The sequence below is a fragment of the Camelus bactrianus genome, chromosome 16, assembly GCF_048773025.1.
Source record: "Camelus bactrianus isolate YW-2024 breed Bactrian camel chromosome 16, ASM4877302v1, whole genome shotgun sequence".
Taxonomy (NCBI): Eukaryota; Metazoa; Chordata; class Mammalia; order Artiodactyla; family Camelidae; genus Camelus; species Camelus bactrianus.
The window spans coordinates 59,137,169-59,156,327 of NC_133554.1; the positions used below are offsets into that span (position 1 = coordinate 59,137,169).

At 56.4% G+C, this 19,159-nt stretch overlaps 4 protein-coding genes across 8 annotated transcripts in view; 1 reads left to right on the plus strand and 3 right to left on the minus strand.

Moving 5' to 3' along the window:
* NPLOC4 (NPL4 homolog, ubiquitin recognition factor) overlaps nt 1–4,707 on the minus strand; it is a 43,023-nt gene extending 38,316 nt beyond the window's left edge. Inside the window, exons 1-2 of one of the 2 annotated variants that reach the window (XM_074343963.1) lie at nt 4,504–4,707; nt 1,091–1,171 (exon numbers count right to left, since the gene is read on the minus strand). In XM_074343963.1, the coding sequence (XP_074200064.1) occupies nt 1,091–1,171; nt 4,504–4,518 (96 nt within the window). In that variant the 5' untranslated portion in view covers nt 4,519–4,707. The remainder of the gene's footprint in view (nt 1–1,090; nt 1,172–4,503) is intronic. The other variant, XM_074343962.1, reaches the window with a different exon arrangement.
* Nucleotides 4,708–4,816: 109 nt separating this feature from the next.
* On the plus strand, nt 4,817–12,426 carry TSPAN10 (tetraspanin 10). The gene is made up of 4 exons (XM_010950949.3): nt 4,817–4,942; nt 6,215–8,672; nt 9,600–10,180; nt 11,436–12,426. The coding sequence occupies exons 2-4, from the start codon at nt 8,505–8,507 to the stop codon at nt 11,896–11,898; spliced, it is 1,212 nt and encodes a 403-aa protein (XP_010949251.1). The 5' UTR covers nt 4,817–4,942; nt 6,215–8,504; the 3' UTR covers nt 11,899–12,426.
* Nucleotides 12,427–12,901: 475 nt separating this feature from the next.
* On the minus strand, nt 12,902–17,106 carry PDE6G (phosphodiesterase 6G). 3 transcript variants are annotated; one of them, XM_045513481.2, is made up of 4 exons: nt 16,966–17,106; nt 14,372–14,577; nt 13,900–13,940; nt 12,902–13,472 (listed from the first exon to the last, which is right to left on the minus strand). In XM_045513481.2, the coding sequence occupies exons 2-4, from the start codon at nt 14,515–14,517 to the stop codon at nt 13,396–13,398; spliced, it is 264 nt and encodes an 87-aa protein (XP_045369437.1). In that variant the 5' UTR covers nt 14,518–14,577; nt 16,966–17,106; the 3' UTR covers nt 12,902–13,395. The 3 variants fall into 3 exon arrangements, with proteins under 3 accessions (XP_045369437.1, XP_045369436.1, XP_010948967.1); XM_045513480.2 differs by lacking the exon at nt 16,966–17,106 and adding an exon at nt 15,951–16,091; XM_010950665.3 differs by lacking the exon at nt 16,966–17,106 and having other exon boundaries at nt 14,372–15,957.
* Nucleotides 12,902–19,123, minus strand: OXLD1 (oxidoreductase like domain containing 1). 2 transcript variants are annotated; one of them, XM_074343998.1, is made up of 4 exons: nt 18,966–19,123; nt 16,966–18,110; nt 13,900–13,940; nt 12,902–13,472 (listed from the first exon to the last, which is right to left on the minus strand). In XM_074343998.1, exons 1-2 carry the CDS (start codon nt 19,023–19,025, stop codon nt 17,709–17,711), a joined length of 462 nt encoding a protein of 153 aa, XP_074200099.1. In that variant the 5' UTR covers nt 19,026–19,123; the 3' UTR covers nt 12,902–13,472; nt 13,900–13,940; nt 16,966–17,708. The 2 variants fall into 2 exon arrangements, with proteins under 2 accessions (XP_074200099.1, XP_074200100.1); XM_074343999.1 differs by having other exon boundaries at nt 15,951–18,110.
* Nucleotides 19,124–19,159: the final 36 nt, after the last annotated feature.

Genomic DNA, 19,159 nt, shown 5'->3' on the forward strand with positions numbered 1-19,159 from the left:
GTCACCCCTCAATATTTCTACCAAACAAGCCATTTAATGATCAGTCACGGAAGGAATGGCGATCTCGGCTGCTGAGCTCCACGGGTGAGATGCAGGGAACCCAGCAGCAGCACCTGCAGAACAGGTGTCGGCGGCTGGCACGCTGACTCTCCTGAGAGGGCAGATGAGGACCCCTTCAAGACAGGACATTGACAGCTGAGGCAAAAAATGGTTCAGGAAGGCTGGACTCTGAACGAAGTGTCACAAAGGGATCCTACCCACTTAATTCAATTTGGATTCTCCTCCTTATGTTTGTATCATACACGATTCCAAATCAGCCTTAAAAAGCACTTCATGTAAGAATAAAATAAAATGCTAAATGACCGGGGAAAGCATGAAAAATGAAGAACACTAATTTTTATCATTACAAAGATAACACCTGCTTGCAATAAATTCAAATAATCAAGAATGCATAGAGGTTGGCAGACTCTTTCTGTGAAGGGCCAGGCAGTAAATATTTTCAGCTTTGCAGGCCACGTGGTCTGTCAAGCTACTCAGCCCTGCCCTGGCGCTCAAAAGCAGCCAGACAGCACCTACAGCAGCACTCGTGGCCGCATCCCAACAGAAACAGCAGGCCAGGCCCCCGCCGCGGCGCGCTGACCTGTGCTACGAGGCATAGAGCGAAAGCCGCTCTCCTCGCTTTGGCCTTCCTTCCAGGTGTTCCCCCTTTTGAACCTCGCTTGTGCTCTTTCAAATCATATTCTGTGCTCCCACAATAGATGTGCTGCACACGGCTCTAATATTTTCTAGAAGGAACTGGAATCGCATTTTTAACTCCCCTTTGATGGACAATTCAAGTTCTCCACTCTCCGATTATTCATGCTTATAAATATTACTCCTGTGGAATCCTCTTCTACTTACCCTTGGGCTCTTGGTCCTACAAGGGCAGCAGTGGTCAGCTGTGACACATCTGACCCCACCAATCATGAGAGAAAAGCAATGCAAGAGGCTGAACTTGGGAGGGGGTGGAACCAGGAGGTGAGGACAAGAGACAAGCACAGAGCAGGAAGGCGACGACAGTGGGGCGGGAAGGTGGACAGCCCACAGGTACCTTCTTCAGAAACGCTGCAGCTGTCTCCCTCTTCGTTGCTGTGATCCTCTTCACCCCGTCTGGGGACTGGACACGAATTATCTGTCGTAAATGAAACGAGATGGTTACTGTGCAGACTAGTGAGGTCCTCCCGACCTATCTCTGAAACTAGCACCTGCAGTCCTTCAGCGTTTGGGTCAGAGACTTAACGCCAAAATTTACCCTTCCCCCTCGCAACACCCAACCCAAGGTTTCTAGAAGATGAAGCAGAGGTACAGTCACCAGCATATGGGAGGACATCCTAAGAGTACAGCCCGATTCTCAACTCCCATTGTCTCACTCAGGAAAATACAACTTCAATTTTTAACCCTTATTTATTCATTTATTAAGAGTACATCTGAAAAAGAATGTGAAAATGAATACATGTATGTTCCTATGTGCCTGAAGTATTGTGCTATGTACCAGAAACCGACACAACGTTCTAAGCTGATTATACTTCAGTATAAATAAATGAATATGTATTTTTTAAAAAGTGAGTATATCTGAAACACTAGCATCTTTCTCTTCAGATGTACCAAAAGGAAAAAAAATCAGGAAAAACCCACCATGAGTCATGAATGACCAAGTTCATTAGAAAAGATCTCACTTTGTTCTAGGATCCACACATAGGTTAGACTAATTTAAAAGAATCACAGGACATCTTCTAGTTTATTTACTGTCAACAGAAAGATTAAAAGAAAAGAAATAAAAGTGTTCAATACCATGGTCAAACTTGGCAGGATTTAAAAAAAATACTTTCACAGCAAGCCTGAAACAGGTGCCAGGCCTAAAGACACTGGACAAAGAGCGCCACTTTCTAGACCTGACTTTTAGGCTGGTCACAGCCCTGCTGAAGGTGAGCTGGTCTGCCTGGCCAGCTGCACAAGGTCCTGCTTCAGCCAGGGAGCATGGGGCAGCAAGCCCTGTCACCAACTAGACACAAGATGCTCCGCCTGCCACAGGGATGGAATGATGGACAGAAAGTGCCACAAAGTTCTCAGGCTGTAATTTCTCCTCTCAGCAGTTAGTGCGCTGTACGTTGTATTTAAAACAAAACTACACAGATGGAAACTGCACAAGCAGTTGTCTTTGAAAAGGCTTTTACTGACACACATGACAAAATGCCACAATGGCTTTTGATCTGTCCACTTTTATCACACAAATTCAGAACAGTCTAGATTTTCCTGGCTTGACTCTGTCTCATTTACTAATAACTTTCACTTGACTGGAAAGGCTTTACCCTCATAATTTTCTCAATTTTTAAGATTTTTTAAAATAATCCTCATGATATCCCAATTGTTAAAAGGATAATTTTTTTTTTTTTTTTTGCTTCTCAATATCATCTGTTAAGCTTTCTCACTCATCTGTATGCACTGCAGACACAAAGTCTTTTGACTTTTGGTTTCTGCTACACTTTACTCTGGATTCAACACCTAGAAATCAGCCTCCTGGGCATTAAGAAATTTCCATTTATTTGTTTCTGAAATCTGTCTCCAACACTGAGGCAGGTTAAGAAGTAAAGAGATCTCCTTCTCTTTGAGGGGTTCTGTGATCATTCCTTTGTTCACTCAGAACCATGAGCATGATACTCCGCTCCTTGAGGAGCTAACGGTCTGGAGAGTTCTAAAGCTTAAGAGGTAATTCTCCTCGTTTATTTACAACAGGGCATGGCAGTCCAGGTTTCCAAGACAAGATCAGTATTTAACTCCAAGAGACAAACAGAACTCATACTGAAGGAAGTTCTGGCTTGGCCTCTGACATGAGCTATAAAATAAAATACCCAAGAAGAGACTGGCCTGGCAACAAGGACACACAACTTCTTGGTAACTTAGGTTTCCCTATTTATAAGAAAATAAGCCCAGAATACTTCCTGGGGGAATCGAACAACTGGTGAGATAAAAATCAATTAGCCCACACTCTCTCCCTCCCCCACCAAAAAAGTGAAAATTAAAAAACCAGTTAGCCCACAGAAATCTTTAGAAGACCTCTTTCTTAATAAATAATAAATTTCAGAAGAAGGATGTTTTAATTCCTCACAATCTGAGAAATTCGCCAAAGCAGTCATGCTATCAATGAGAGCACAGCCTGATACACACACTGGGAAAAACACAGCCTTCTCCAAAACAACTCTGCTGTCCACGGTTACTTCAACTCAGTTAAACACATCAGTGAAGAGAAAGTCTGAAAGCAGATCTGAGTGCTAACTCTAGGATGAGTCACCAATTGATTTGTAACTCTTATTTTGATTTTTTAAATTTTATTTATTTATTTTCAATCAGTCTTTTTCTTGGTGGGGAGAGTAATTAGGTTTTTATTTAATTTGCTTATTTTAACAGAGGTACTGGGGATTGAACCCAGGACCTCGTGCATGCTAAGCACGCGCTCCACCCCTGAGCTATACCTCCCCCTAGCAAATCTTATTTTAAAAGATGATGGCACATTTTTCCAGGGCATTTACTCCTTTTGCTCATCTGCAGGATGGGAACCAAGGAGGGGGCTGCAGGGCCCTTGAATGGAGAGCTGAGTAAGGAGAAGTCGTTAGAAGAAAACTTGAAAGGCCACAGCTGGAGGTCTTGCAGCCCCAGGACATCCAGAGAGCAGTATGAACGCCATTCTGGACACCGGGCAAAACCGCAGAGGCCACTGCACAGCCAGGTTCGGAACATCACTTGCCACTGGGTACTGCTTTCCCTTCCCCCAGGAAATCCCAATTATTCCGTAATGTTGACCAAAATTCCTCTGTGCAACTGGTCTGTTGGGTTTTCTTCCTGCCACATAGACTTTTTTCCCCCCTCACGTTGACTTTTGAGAGGAAGCTTTCCATAAGTTAACGCCTGGCCGGTTTTTTCTGATTTTCATTGGCTTTTTTTTTTTTTTTTTTAACTTCAAGGTGGGTAAAAGGGAGTGTGTCAATCCCTAACGTCAGGTACCAAGTGAAGTCAACCTTCACAACATTCCTTTACAGACACATAACTGTCAAACGCTCCTTGCCGTCCCCAGGCCGCCGCTTCCCTTCTTCGCTGCTCCCTCTGCGGGGAGGGGGTCCCGCAAGGTCCCTGTTTGCAGAAAGTGCTCTCCTTCTGGTGACTCATGACAAGGCACTTACTGAGGCGACGGGAGGAGGCAGGAAAGGCCGACAGGAGATGAGGAGGGGAGACCGGAGCCCTTCAAGAACGCCCGGCGAGCCCCCCGCGACAGCCTACTCCCCCGCGAGCCGCCCGGCCTCCCCCGCCGGCCAGGGGCCGAAAGGAGCCGGGGGAGGGGAGGTCGGGAGCCCAGACGGCCGGGCCAGCTCCGACGGAGGCGGGCGGGCCGCGGCGCCTCCCTCCCCGCAGGCCGCGCCGGCAAATCTGCTGCCTCATCCCGGCGCCCTCCCGCCCGGCCGCCCCACTCACGATACTCTCGGCCATGGCGGCCGCTCCCGTCTCCGGACTCAAGCCCCGGGCCGCCGCCGCCGCCTGCCGCCCTGCGGGCCTCGCAGCCCCGGCCTCGGCCTCGGCCTCAGCCCCGGCCTCCCGCCGCCGCCGCCACCGCCGCTCCAGCTTCGCCGCCCTGCCGCCACCGCCGCGACGTGCGGTGCCTCCCCCGACGCGCTCCCCCCGGGCCGCGAGGCCGCGCAACCGGGTTCCGGCCGCGCAACTAGGTTCCGGTCTGACAACGGCCCGCGCATGCGCAGGCGACCTCGCGGCAGTGCGCGCGGACTGGCGCCCCCTCTGGCCACGCGGTGGCGAGACGCGAGAGCCCGAGCGGAGGGAGGCCGAGCGGAGCAGCCGGGGAGCGCGCGTCCCAGGCACCTCGCTGGTCGCACAGAAGTAGAGAAATAGTTTCAGGAAGGTAACATCAGAGCTTCGTGGTACATTTTTTTAAATAAGGCATTTCCCCTGAATCTAACACAAAAGGAACAAATGAATTTAGGCTGCATTTTAGATAAACGCTTCTTTGCTGCAGAGATGTAATATCCTGGAATATGCCCCCAGGGCCAGCTCCATGGGCGCCCGCCGAGTGCAACGCTCCGCCATCTCTGGCTTGACATCTTTAATGCTTTTCAACAAGGAGCTCCCCATTTTCACCTTGCACATTTTGGACCTGACCTTGCCCGGGACTGTGGGGGAAACGTTACGAAAACCTCCATGAGGCTAACCTATGTTTTTTTAAGCCCTTGGTTCAATTTCGGATTGTGTTTATCTCCTGTGCTGAAAACAGGTGGGAAGTCGTTACTCTCACTTCCTCCCTTTCCCGCTATCTTAATTTCACTGATTTTGTTATTACTGTTCCAACGTCAGTTTCTAAACCATTCTGTTCTCTAACCCCTGTTTCAGCAATTATTTGAACTTGGCTTATTCATTATTACATCAGTACATATTTATTAAGGGTCTACTTTGTGTGTGGTATGGGGACAGAGCAAGAATGAGAGACCCCCTACCCTGGGGGAAGCTGCCAGCAGGAGGCAGATTACAGAGATAAACATGTAAATATGTAACATGGGAGGGGGTGACAAGTGCCAAAGCAGGGGAGAGGAACAGAGAGTGGTAGACGCAGTTTTGAGTAGGATGGTCAAGAAAGATCTCTGAGGAGGTGAGGTCTGAGCAGGTCCCAGATGAGGTGAGCTATGCAGATACCTGAGACAGGGGTGGAATAGGATGAGGGGAAAGCAAGTGCAAAGGTCCAGGGGACTGAGAGGTGCTGAGGGGGCCAGTCTGCAAAGAGAGTGCAAAGAGAGAAGGTGGGGAGGGCTGGGTCATGAAGAACCCTGCCACAAAGGGAAAGGCCTTTGGATTCTAGTCTAAGTGTGTTAGGAGGCCTTTGGAAAGGTGAGGTGGAGGAGGCAGGCTCTCTGTTACATTTTAGGCTTCTTCTGGAGGCTGAACAGAGAACTGACAGTGGGGAAAGGGCCAGGGGAGAAGCAGGAAGACCCCTGGGGAGGCTGATGCAATAGTCCAGAGGGCAGCCAAGGCCGAGAGGTGGCTGGATCCTGGACAAACGGAGGAAGAGCTGTGAGGTTTGCTCCCAGGACTGGTGTACGGCTTTCATTCTGCTGACACATCCTGCTCTCACCTTGTCACATTCTTCCCGTACAGAACGGACTCTTTCTGCTTCTCCTATCAGCACGTGTATCCCTTCATGGAAGCGCAGGGCTGCATCTTCTGGCCACGTCTGTCTCCCAGTGGAGTTATGTGTGAGCGTTGCTTGACAACAGGCGTGCGGTCCTGCCGAACCCCACTTTCCTCTTCATCTCCGTCACGTGACTGTGAAGGTATGATGTTGATTCTGTGAAGCTATATGAGTAGTTGCGTTTGTCTTCTGGGGCTGCTGTAGCAACACACCACAGGCCAGGTGGCTTAAATCCATTTTCTCACAGTTCTGGAGCCTGGAAGTGCGACCAAGTTCAGGTGACAGAGTTTAGCTTCTTCTGAGGCTTGCAGTCGGACAGCTGCCTTCTTCCTGTGTCTGTTCTCTCTGCAGGTGCATCCCTAGTGTCTCTCTGCATCCCGGTTTCCTCTTTTTACAAGGACACTGCAGAGGGCCCACCCTAAAGGCCTGGTTTTATTTTATTTTTTTAACATTTTTTTATTGAGTTATAGTCATTTTACAATGTTGTGTCAAACTCCAGTGTAGAGCACGATTTTTCAGGTATACGTGAACATACATATATTCATTGTCACATTTTTTTCGCTGGATCTTGTATATATTTCCCTGTGCTACACGGTACAATCTTGTTTATCTGTTCTACATTTTGAAATCCCAGTCTGTCCCTTCCCACCCCCCGCCCCCCTGGCAACCACAAGTTTGTATTCTATGTCTGTGAGTCTGTTTATGTTTTGTATTTATGTTTTGTTTTTTTTTAGATTCTACATATGTGCGATCTCACATATTTTTCTTTCTCTTTCTGGCTTACTTCACTTAGAATGACATTCTCCAGGAGCATCCATGTTGCTGCAAATGGCATTGTGTTGTCAGTTTTTATGGCTGAGTGGTATTCCATTGTATAAATATACCACCTCTTCTTTATCCAGTCATCTGTTGATGGACATTTAGGCTGTCTCCACGTCTTGGCTATTGTAAATAGTGCTGCTATGAACATTGGGGTGCAGGTGTCATTTTGAAATGGGGTTCCTTCTGGATATATGCCCAGGAGCGGGATTCCTGGTTCATATGGTAAGTCTATTCCTAGTCTTTTGAGGAATCTCCATACTGTTTTCCACAGTGGCTGCACCAAACTGCATTCCCACAGGCAGTGTAGAAGGGTTCCCTTTTCTCCACAGCCTCTCCAGCATTTGTCATTTGTGGACTTTTGAATGATGGCCATCCTGGCTGGTGTGACATGATACCTCATTATAGTTTTGATTTGCATTTCTCTGATAGTCAGTGATTTTGAGCATTTTTTTGTGTATAAAGGCCTGATTTTAAGTTAATTATTCTTTAAAGGTCCTACCTCCGAGGTGCTGGGGCTGGGACTTCAAATATAAATTTGCAGGGGACACAGTTCAGCCCCTAACAGTGCTGGTAAAGGCTACCCAGTATCAGAATAGGGCTGCGATGGAGCCAGAGAGGTGACCACTGTCTCCCTGAGAGCCACCTTGGGAGCCCAATGCAGTAACTGACAGGGCTGGGTGTGTCCTCTCAGACAAAGAGGTGAGCCACCATGTGGCTGCACAAGGCCTGGCCCTGACCTTCTGCCCACAGCCCAGCAGTCTGTGTGGTCCTTTATTTATTTATTCATCTATTTATTTACAGATGGGAGGGTAATGAGATTTATTTATTTGTTTGTTTGTTTGATGGAGGTACTGGGGATTGAACCCAGGACCTAGTACCTGCTAAGCTTGTGCTCTACCACTGAGGTATACCTTCCCCCATTGTAATTTTTTTTTTTAATTGAAGCACAGTCGGTTACAGTGTGTCAGTTTCTGGTGCACAGCATAATGTCCCAGTCATGCATACATATACACATACTTGTTTTCATATTCTTTTTCACTGAAAGTTATTACAAGATGTTGAATATGGTTCCTTGTGCTGTACAGAAGAGATTTGTTTTTCATCTATTTTTATATATAGTGGTTAGTAGCCAGTGGTTTGTGAAAAAGAAAGGCACTTCAAATATACATATATGCATAGGATTTCCTTCTTGCCGTGGACAAGTCGGGATAAACACATTTAGCTGTGGGCAGGTCTCCCAGGATGGTTATGGGAACCAGAGCCAGTTCGCAGGGGTCTGATCCTCTGGACCTGCCAGGCTGAGGCCCACACTGGCCACAAGGCCAGCCCCCCACCAGCCTCACCCACGTCGAGCCTGCACAGAGCCGGGCCGAATCCGGGCTCCCGAAGGAGGATCCTGCATCTCGCCAGCAGAGGCTTGTCCTCTTAAGCCCTAAAATACAACTCCTCACATGATCGGGTCATGACTGTGGCGTCCCGGTGGGGCTCACAGCTCCCAGAGCACGGGCAGCACCAGCCCCTGTGTCCCAGCCACAGAGGCCAGCGGGGCACCCACACACCTGTCCTGGCACCTGTGCACCTGTCCTGGCAGAGGATGGACGAGGGGGAGAGGAGGCCCCTGCTGTCCCAGGTAAGCAGTGCCAGGGCCCTGGAGGGCTCTCTAGGCAGCTCAGAAGGCTGTGGGAGGAGGCCTGGGGCAGGGTGGAGGGGCTGGAGGCAGATCTGATGTTGAGACTGTCCCTCAAGGGGGCAAGTGGAAAGGGCTTAAAGCTTCTCCAAACCTCACGATCAGTGAGCCACTCTTCTGTCGGGAGCCTAGAGGGAGGGTGGGCCCCCCAACATTCAGCACCCTTACTCTTCTCCTTGGTAAGGCCAGGGACCCCGAGCCTGGGCTAAGTCCCTTGGAAGGCCCTGCACCCCAGACCCAGGTCTGGCTGCTCCTCCCCTATCCCAGGACCCCCTCACTGCCTGGCCCAGCACAGATCTACACTCACTTAGTAGGGCTGACCTGCTCCTGGGACATTGGGCTGGATCACAGGAGGAGGCAGAAAGGGCAGGCCCCTGGGCTGGCCCCTCTTCCTGGTGGGCCCCCCCTCCTGGCCCGCATGCAGAAGCCCCTCTCGTGACGATGTGTGCAGACCGACCCACACAGATGCAGTTCCAAACTCCCAAACTCAGGGGCAGCGGCCCCACCTGCCTTATGACTGTCCTGCAGGATAGTCGGGGGCCCTGACCCGCACCCTCCATCACACAGCAGGAGGGAGAGGTGTGCCTTTGTGGTAGTCCTTTTTCCTACCACAGACTTGCAGGCAGCTGTTGACCCCTGTTGTAAGGGAGCTAGGGCCCTCACCATCCCCTCTGCTGCCTGGCCTATAGGCTGCCATGACCCTGGCTGTCCAGAGTCTCTGAGCGCCCCCTCCGCCTCCACCGTCCATTCCAGCTTCCTCCCCAACAGACTCTGACATCCCTCCATGAGGTCTCCTCCCTGATGACTGTCACATGGTCTGAGTGAATAGGGTTCACTGGTGAGACCTCTCTGCTCCTCCTTTTTCTGCAGGATGCCAGGGATCAGGAGCCAGCCCTCACCAGGAGCAGCCCGCTCACTCCAGTTCCCCCGGGGCCAGCGCCATGGGAGGACCAGGCCCGGGGGGAAGGCCTGGGGGGAGTCCTGGCCCACTCCCTCCCCTGCCTCAAGGGCCTGATCTTTCTGTCCAATTTCCTCTTCTCTCTGCTCAGCCTGCTGGCCCTGGCTGTCGGGCTCTGGGGCCTGGCCGTTAAGGGATCTCTGGGGACTAGTTGGGGGGGCCCCCTGCCTGCAGACCTGATGCTGGGGCTGGTGCTGGGCGGGCTGGCGGTCAGCGTGGTGAGCTTGGCGGGCTGCCTGGGTGCCCTCTGCGAGAACGCCTTTCTGCTGCACTGCTTCTCTGGGGGCGTCCTCGCCTTTCTGGTGCTGGAGGCCATGGCCGGGGCCCTGCTGGTGGCCCTCTGGGGCCGGCTGCAGGATGGCCTGGAGCACGTCCTGCGTGCGGCCATCACCCACTACCAGGACGACCCCGACCTGTGCTTCCTCATCGACCAAGTCCAGCTGGGGCTGCAGTGCTGCGGGGCGGCCTCCTACCAGGACTGGCAGCGCAACCTGTGAGTCCTGGGGCCCAGGGTGAGGCGGCCAGCCCCGCGGTGGCCGGCAGGCTCTCTGGGGCTGGAGGGGAGGCAGGCCACACACACCTCCGCACGCGCACACTCACTGGTACACACACTCACCTGTGTGCACACACTCAGGGGCACACACTTGCACATGTACACACCTGGTGGTCAGGCAGCGGTCTTAACAGAGCAGCTCAGCCAGCAGACGTAGAAAGTCGCTCTGGGTGGGGTTGGTTCGGTAAGGACATTGTACAAGACGCCTCAGTGTCAAGTGAAAATGACGTATAGATTAATTCAGACACCGTCCTGAACTATGACGTCACCGTTCTCCCGCCACTGTGTACGTGTGTGCATGTGTGTACCCGTGCATGTGTGTGTACGTATACGTGTGTGCAGTGTGTGTGTGTGTACGTGTTGTACGTTTCTGTACGTGTGTGTTTAGAGTCACAGGGAGACTCTTGAAAACCAGCCATTTGTCCCCAGTGGTCCAAGAGACGTGCTGGCCCTTCCTTCCATGCCCCAAGCACTGTAGGAGCTTGTTCTCATTTGGTGGCCGCGGGGGACTTGGGCCGGTGGCAGCCCCTCTGGGGCCGTGATGCCGCCCAGCCTGCTGGCCTCTGAGCCCCTGCTGTAGGGAGGCCCACCCTTCCAGGAGATGAGGCTGCGCGAGGGCAAGGCGAGGGGAAAGCCTGCAGGTCGCAGGGCCCTGGGTGCCAAAGGCCAGGCGCGCCTGGGGGCTCCCTGAGGTGGGTGACAAGAGCAGCACCCCCTCGAGGTCCTGGGAGCCCTTCCCAAGCCTCCCGCCTCCCGTCGCTGCCCAGCGCTGCCCCTCATGCCCCGGCGCGACCCGCTGACCCTACCAAAGCCTCTGCCACTTTCTCCCACTCCAGCCCTGCTGCTCAGGCCAACTCAGCAGCGTCCGTGGGGCCAGGCCTTCCTGCTTCCAGCCCCCATCAAATGCCTGCCGCCTTCCAGCGTCCCACGCAGTACACCCCTTCTAGCCCAGAGGCGTGCGTATGTGTGTGTATGTGTGTGCACAGGTGTGTGCACGTGTGCGTGGGTGCCTGCGTGCCGGTGTGGAGTCATGCGGTGTGCGTCACATGTGCGTGCACGCGTGCATGTGAGCGTGTGCACAGACAGCATGTGTGCCCTGGGAGGTCTGAAGGCGGGTGGGAGACGTTCGGCACGGCACTGGGGTCCCAGGCCCGCAGCCCTGCCCTCTGGACTGACGCCCCCTGGGCCCTGGTAGGCACTTTAACTGCAGCTCCCCTGGAGTCCAGGCCTGCAGCCTTCCTGCCTCCTGCTGCATCGACCCCTGGAAAGATGGAGCCTCTGTCAACGACCAGTGTGGCTTCAGGGCGCTGGGCCTGGACGAGGACGCGGCCCAGAGAGTGGTGCACCTGCAGGGCTGTGGCCCCCCACTCCGCCAGTGGCTGCGCAGCCACGTCTGGACCGCGGGCAAATATGCCATCGTGGTCGTGGTGGTCCAGGGGGCAGAGCTCCTGCTGGCCATCCAGCTGGTGCGGGCCCTGGCTGTCCACAAGGGGGCAGCTGGGAGGGCGGGCCTGCCCTCTAGACCCCCAGGCCCGGTACCCCACCCTCTGCCAAATGGGCCCCCAGTTGACTGGTGGATGGGACGAAAGACCAGGACACTGGAACGGAGTCTGGGGCTGCAGGCCTCCTTGCCCCTCTCGGGGAAGGTGTCAGAGTAACCTGCCTGGGCACTTGGGGATGCCCACCTTGGACCCCCAGGCCTCCTCCACCTGCCGGCCCCAGCTCCCCAGGGTCCCCTTTCCCCTGCACTGCCTGCTCACTTGCAAGCACTGCTGGGGTCTGTTGTCCGAGTGTAAGCCCCCACCTGACGACTTCCTGGTCAGTGTTTGCCTTCCACACAGGGTGCCCGGCAAAGCCACCTGGCCAGCAAGGAGAGCTCGGGGCGAGGGGGACTGGGTGAGATGCTGCCACCTGACCCCCACCGCAATCCTCGCTTCCCACCCTCACCCCTGATCACTTCTAGCCACCTCGGAGTCCCACTCACAAGCCCAGCCTCTGAGGCCCCACGTCCTCACCACAGCCTGGCACCTGCCTTCGCCCGGGGCAGCTCCCCTCTCCTGTCCACGGTGGTGGTCCGGGGCGAGGCCCAGGCTTCTTCTTCTAGTGTTTGTGTGTGTGTGTTGGGGGGAGTGAGGTTTACTGAGACGTGTTACTCATACAATAAATTGCACCAACCCGGAGCAGCAGCACGAGGCGTTCTCACCTATCTGCACGCCTGCGGACCCGCCACCAGGTCTAGATCCGGCCCCAGCAGGTCCTTTGACCCCTCCCTCGGCCACTGCTGCTCGGCCTTCATTGCCTTTGGCTACTACGGCTTTTTCTGGCCTTCACATAAACAAGATCCCAGAGGCCCCGTCCCAAGAATCACTCTGGTCACTGCTGTGTGAACAGACCCCTACGTCCAGGTGGACGTGCTCTTGGGAAGCTCCCAGAAGATGACTGCTGCTGGGGACAGTTTCACACAGGTGTGTGTGCAGTGCTGCCCGCCTTGCCTGGGTCCAGCCGTCACCGGCCCAGGCTCAGCGCCCCATGGTTTCCTCCCCTCTCAGCCGGCCAGGCCCCGCAGCCCCTGCCAATCCGCGCCTTCACCTGGCCACTCCTGCTGAAGAGACCCCACCCTCGGGCCCTGCCCCGCCAGACAACAGGCCCCAGACGAGTCCGTGGGGAAGTAGGACACTAATTTTATTTGAAACAAGGACAGCAAGCACGGGCTGAGCTGGAAAGGTCAAGCTTCCTGCTGGTGCGATGCGTCTGGAGAGGCCTCGCTCTCCCATTGATGCCCACAGGACTCCTGCCACCCACCTCCCGCCAAGCTGGCCCAAGGGCCTCAGCCGACAGGGTCAGTGGGGGCAGCTTGTCCTCACCCCCAGACAGGCAGGACAGGGGCCAGGGTGTGGGAGACACTCCTGGGAGGCCCTGTCCTCACTTTCCCTTTCCATGGGGGGAGAGGGTCCGCGGAGCTAAGCAGGGCCTGGCCACCCCAAGAGGGCGTCCTGTGTGGAGGGGGTGGGCTCCTGGGGCCTAAAGCCACCGCCCTGCAAGGGTCTCCAGACACAGGGTCATCTGGACACTGGGGGGCAGGCCTCTTTGCAGGAAGCAGGGGTCGGTCACAGCGGGCGGCGGCGGAGGGTAGGGGCCCAGGTTAGGATCCAGGGCTAGATGATCCCGTACTGGGCCAGCTCGTGCAGCTCCAGGTGATTGAAGGCTTCCCACGGGCAGATGACCGTGATGTCTGCAGGGTGAGGGGGCCAGTGGGTCCCGGGGTGTCCCCTGGTCTACCATCCCCTCGGGGCCTGCCGACCCAGCGGTGAGAGTACAAGTCCCAGTGCAGAGCCCCTCCACCAGGACACACCAGCTGGGGGGGTGTTGGGGGGTGCCCTGCCCAGGAAGAGAGTGGGTGCAGCAGGCCGGGCGCGGGGGAAGGAAGGGGGCTCCTGCTGCTGGGGTGGGGGCACAGCAAGAGCTTTGCTCCTTCCCAGCCCCCAAGCACGTGGTGGACCCGCTGCGTAGGAACCACCCGCTTCTGTGGTGTCTGAGCTTGACGGGGGAGAAAAGGAAAGAGAGGCTGAGGGCAGGACCCTATATGAGCCTCTGCTGGAGAGAGCAGGGCAGCGGGTGGAGGGGGGGGGGACCTAGGCGGACCCCCGTGGCCATCATACCTGTTCCCAGGCCTTCCATTCCAGGGATGTCGTCCCCAAACCTGCAAGGACAGAGCAGTCAGGGACAGTGGCTGGGAAGGGAGCCGAGCGGGGCCTTGCGGGCACTTGAGTGCAGGCTCCCGACAATGTGGAGTGTCTGAGTGTGCCCTGGGTGTGTCCACGGGGGCCTGTGCCTGTGAGTGCGGGACGCAAGGCGGTCAGCGGGGCCGCGGCTGAGTCTCCGGGTGGCAGTGGGTAGGTGTGCTTTCTAGACCTGTTGGCAGGAACAGCAAAGGGCCTCCTCTCCCACGACCCCCGCCCGGAGACAGGCCCGGCTCAGGCCCCTAGGAACCGACCCCCACTCAGGAGGAGGAGACCACTTTCAGCCAGGAGAGGATGGCTGAGCCCAGCCCGGTCCCTACCGGTCCCTACCCGCAGCCAGCCGCGCTCCCTGCGGTGCACCCCCAGGCGCCCCGCCCACAGCCCTGCTTACCCTTGGACGCCTTTCTTGGGGGGCTTGCTCTTGAACTGCCTGGTTTGCCGCTGCTTAAATTTGGGAGGCCCTTTCCTGGGAGTGACGGGCCCCCCAATCACCCTGGTGGCCGACCGGATCTCGGCCTTGGGTGGCTCCAGGTTCATGGCCAGGTTGGCAGAGACGCCGCAGTGACCTTTGGCTTCTGGACTCCCTCACGCTGTGGGCTGCGTGCAGACCAGGCCGGGGTCCCAGTCAGCCCTCCTGCTTCCGACCCACCAGAGCAGAGGAAGCCCTGAAACATGAGACCCCCCTGAACCCCCGTAAGACCCCAGCCCTGGGGAGCCCCTGCCTTCTCCACGTGGGGCTCCACTTGGAGCCAGGCACAGGAGAGAATGCTGGGTGGCCCTCAGGTGCACCCCTCCCCACAGTCTCCCCTTCTGCATCCCCCACCCCATCCCTGGGGTGGGACACTAGGTCTCACCCAGTGGTAACAGTAAGAGTGACTTGAGAGACAGGAGGGTGGGGAGCCTGGGCAGGGGAGGGGCCTGTGTCAGGATGAGGCTCACAGCCGAGGCTGCAGGAGCAGTGTCTTCCCTCTGCTGGTAGATTCCCACCCCCTGCCGCTCACTGTGCTCAGAGCTAGCTCTGGGTGCCAGAGTCACCTGCTACTGTCCTTGCACCTGCCACACAGGGTGACCCCCGCCCCGCTCCCCTAGCGCCTCTGCCCGGATGCCCTAAGCCCCAGTGACCCTTGCAGGGACAGCTCAGACTCCTCTAAGCCTATTAGCAGCAGAGGGAGACTAATCCCTCAGGGGCCACTGGGAGCCCAGCAGGTTCTAGGGCTACTTACGTGACACGGACACGAGCTGCCGCCCCAGCACTGGATGCCCCAGGCTCCACCCCTTGGGTCCCCTTTCTTGCCTGTGGTTTGTGGGCTGCAATGCCTGACTCCAGCCTTGGGCCACAGCCAGCTGCCCGCTGGAGCATCAGGGCTGAGACCAACCAGGAGGCCCCCACGGTCCTTCCCCCACTAAGGTTCAGCCTCTGTGCCAGGACCAACAGAAGCCGGGAAGGAACCAGGGGTGGGGAGCTGGATCTGCACAGGTGTCCAAGGGGGACGGCAGCAGGCCTGGTGGTTCTGGCGGCTCAAAACCCATGACACCCACTCCTTGTAACCCAGACAGTGCAGGCCCAGCTGGACCCCTTCCCCAGCCCCAGGCTATGGGCCTGGTATGGACAGTTCTGGGCCCTGATGAAGCTCCAACTATTAGATGCTGTCCCCATGGAAACCCATCCCCATGGAAACCGCTGCCTGACCTATCCTGGCCCAGGTCTCAGCCCACTCAAGTTGCTTGAGCGTGTGTGGCCCGAGGCTCCAAGACCATTGCTGGTCTGGGGGACAGCCTGCAGCAGCACTGTTCAACATGGGGAACAGAGGAGGTGACAGGCTGGGCATCGTCTCTGAACAGGGCAGTAGCTGGACTCCCACAGAGCCTGACCTCAGAATGACGGAAAAAAGCCCGCCAGCTTCCCACCCACTGGGCAGAGGCCCTTGGGTAAGTGGCCGTCAGGACAACCTGGGAAAGGCACTACTCACCAGGTACTGAGGCAGGTCTCGGGGGCCACAGGTGTGTGACAGGCTTCCCTCGGCAAGCTGCCGGCAGGGCATTTATCTTGCTGCTGGGTAAGCTGATTAGGGCTGTGCCCTGACACCACACTAATGAGACTGTGGGGTGGGCACCCCCACAGAGGACTCCCTGAGACAGGGGGAGGGGCTCGAGTGAGGTCAAGGGCCTGAAGGAAGGACGAGCCAGGGACACGGCCAGGGCAGGCAAGGGACATGGGATCATGGACGGATGAAAGGAAGAGCTCTCATCTCTGAGTGAAGACAAAACAGCACTGGCCGCTGTGCTGGACCTCCCCCCTTTCAGTCCTGACTGCTGAGCGACTTGCCTTTGTGGCCCCCAAAGCCCTGCATGGCCTCGTCCAATCCACTTCTCTGGCCTCACTTCTCATCCCTCCCTCTTGCTGTGCTCCAGCAAGCCCCTTCCACCCCAGGGCCTTTGCACCTGCTGCTCCCACATGCTACATTTTGTACACCTCTCCCCTTTCCCCTAGCTCCCTTCTCCTGGGACTTCAGAAATCTGCCCAGCTCTGAGATAAACCACCTCTATGTTGCAGATTCTTTCTGGGGCCCTAAGTGCACCAAGCTTGGCTGTGCTTTTGTCTGTGGGGAAAACCTTTCCCTTCCTGGGTCATTTTCAAATCTGTTGGAGGATAGCAGACGCTCTGAATTCGGGTCTAATCAACTTGTCACCAGAATCACATTTTTCAGAACCAATCAAAACTCTCCTTCTGGGTGATACCCACTAACTAGCCAAGGTGACAGCCTGTGCTGCTGGGTGTGTCTGTCCTCAGGCATTAGCACGGTGGCACATCTCGTGGCCGTGTGGTTTCGTTCCCTTGTCCACAGATCTGTCTCCGTGGGAAACGCTGGCTGTATATTGAAGGTCTCTACCTGGGAAGGCCTGTTTATCAGCTCAAATCCCTTGTGAAGTCATTTCCCTTAAATGGGAGGAAATAAAACAAGCATAAATTCCTTTAACCCCTACCTGTCCAGGCCACCAGTATCAGAGCTTGGAATTGTTGGGTGCCGGGGTGGTGGAGGCAGATGAAGTGGGAAAATTTCCATGGCTGAGGGTGAGCAGGAGATGGGGTTGGGCAGTGAGGGCCCTAAGAAAAAGTCCTACTCCAACCAATGGTCTAAGTGGCCCAGTCAGCAGTCAAGGACCAGACCAGTCTGGTGCTAGAAGGCTGGTTCCAGGGCTAACGCCTGAGGCCTCCCGGTCCCTTGGCCCCGGCCAACTGCCTTGGGAGCTGCTAAGTGGGTTGGAAGGGCCGGTGGGTGGGGAGGGACTGCCTGCAGCTGGATGAATGGGGCGCCTCCCAGGCTGTCTGCCAAGGGTTTCGCCAACGGCAACTTCACCGGGCCAGATGGTCCTCCCTCTGCTGCACCACTGAGAGTAACCAGAGCTGGCCTTTGGGCAGGACTGCTGGGATGCTGGGCCATGGAAGGGGCCCCTGGGGTAACTGTCACATGAATAGTCAAGGAAATGGGTCCAGCTTCACCCTCACAGGTGCCCGGTGGGCTGACAATGACAGTGTGCCTGCCTTCCCCAATGAGGTGACACAAGCCCTACAGAGGACGACACGGAAGCCTCCTGTCTAACCACGTCAGAGAACTTAATTACTCCCACGGAAAGTCCACAAACACTTCTTCCCATTCCCTCACAAAGGGGCCGCGGAAAAAGGAGGCCGTGCTGCGTCCCTGGGAGGAGGCTGTCCGGGTAAGGGCTCAGCCTCCACTCCTCACGCGGAGCTGGATTTCCATCCGGATGAAGGCCTTGAGGTTCTCGTCAGCCACGTGCTCCTCCAGGGCAGCCAGGGCCCGCTTCCCGCCGTCCTGGTAGTGCTGCAGCAGCGCGTCTGCGTACTCTACCCACACACAGTTGGGGCAGCCGCTCATGCAGCAGTTTGTGGGGGGCTGGAGCTCAGGCGGCGGTGGGTACCGGGGCTCAGAGGGGCCCCCGCCAGGCAGGGAGGACTTCGGCTGCCCAGTGTCTGCTGCACCTGCTTGGGAGCCCACCTCCGTACAGTCCTTCCCGAACTCTCTGGGGCCTTCATGTACTCCAATCCTGTGAAGAATGCTGCCGCCCCTAAGCAGCCTTTGGCACCAGTCCCAGCTGGAGGGTGGCCCCTAAGGATGCAGATAAGCACATGAGTCTCCAGGAAGCTGGGGAGGCCCGGCCTGTCTCCAGCTCTGGGGAAGTTTCAGCCTCCTGACACTGGCAGGGGGCTCCATGGCCTTTTCTACTCCCTCAGTTCCTGTGCGACCTTAGACTAGTTACTTCACCTCGAGACTCAGGTTCTCATCTGTAAAATGGAAGTGCCTGTTGGTACAAGGTGATGTAGGATTCATGGGGAGCTCTGGGTTCGGGGCCTGGCACTGGGGGTGCACTCCTGCAGTTGCGTGGTGGTGGAAGCCTAGGAGATCCAGCTCTCACAGCCGCCTCTCTGGCCAGCCACTATGGTCGCACCCCTGCTCGCTAACCGTCCTGACTAATCACATCACCCCTTCATCCCTGTTTCCCTCTGTAACACGAGGAGCCCAGGCCCCCAGGTCATCCTCAAGGGCCCCGTGGGCAGCCCTTCCCAGTCTACCCATGAAGGTCCCGTGGGCAGCCCTCTCACCGCTCCAGCCCCGGCCCCCTTCCCTGCACTGTCTCCAGGGAACTGAACACTAGTTGACACAGCCCACACTTATTTCTCTAACTCCTCCTGTGAGGAGCGTCAGCTCCTTGTTCACTGCGGCTCCCCCAAAGGGCTCGCGCACAGCAGGCGCTCAACAGGTACTGCCGCACGAGAGAACGAGCTCAGAACCCGCCGGTACCACCCTGGCTCTGCCCAGCGGCCGAGCGCCCCTCCTGCACCCCAGGCGCGGACACAAAGGGCAGGGGGCGGTCCCTGCAGGCGGCCGGGACTACTCGGTCCCTATGGGGCCCGGCCTCCCGAACGCAACCCCGGCCCCTGCCCTGCTCCTGCTGGTACTTGCCGGGCCCCGCGCAGCAGCGGCCGCCGCCCGGCCTCCCAGGGCCAAGCTCCGTAGCAGCATCGCCTGAGGCGCGGCCCATAGCGCGTGCGCGCCCCAGTCGGCCCCGCCCAAGCCGTCAACGGTGGCCGCCTTGGCCAATCCTGACCCTCCGGGATCTGCACCGCCCCCCTCAAAGGGCGCGAGGCGGAGCGCAG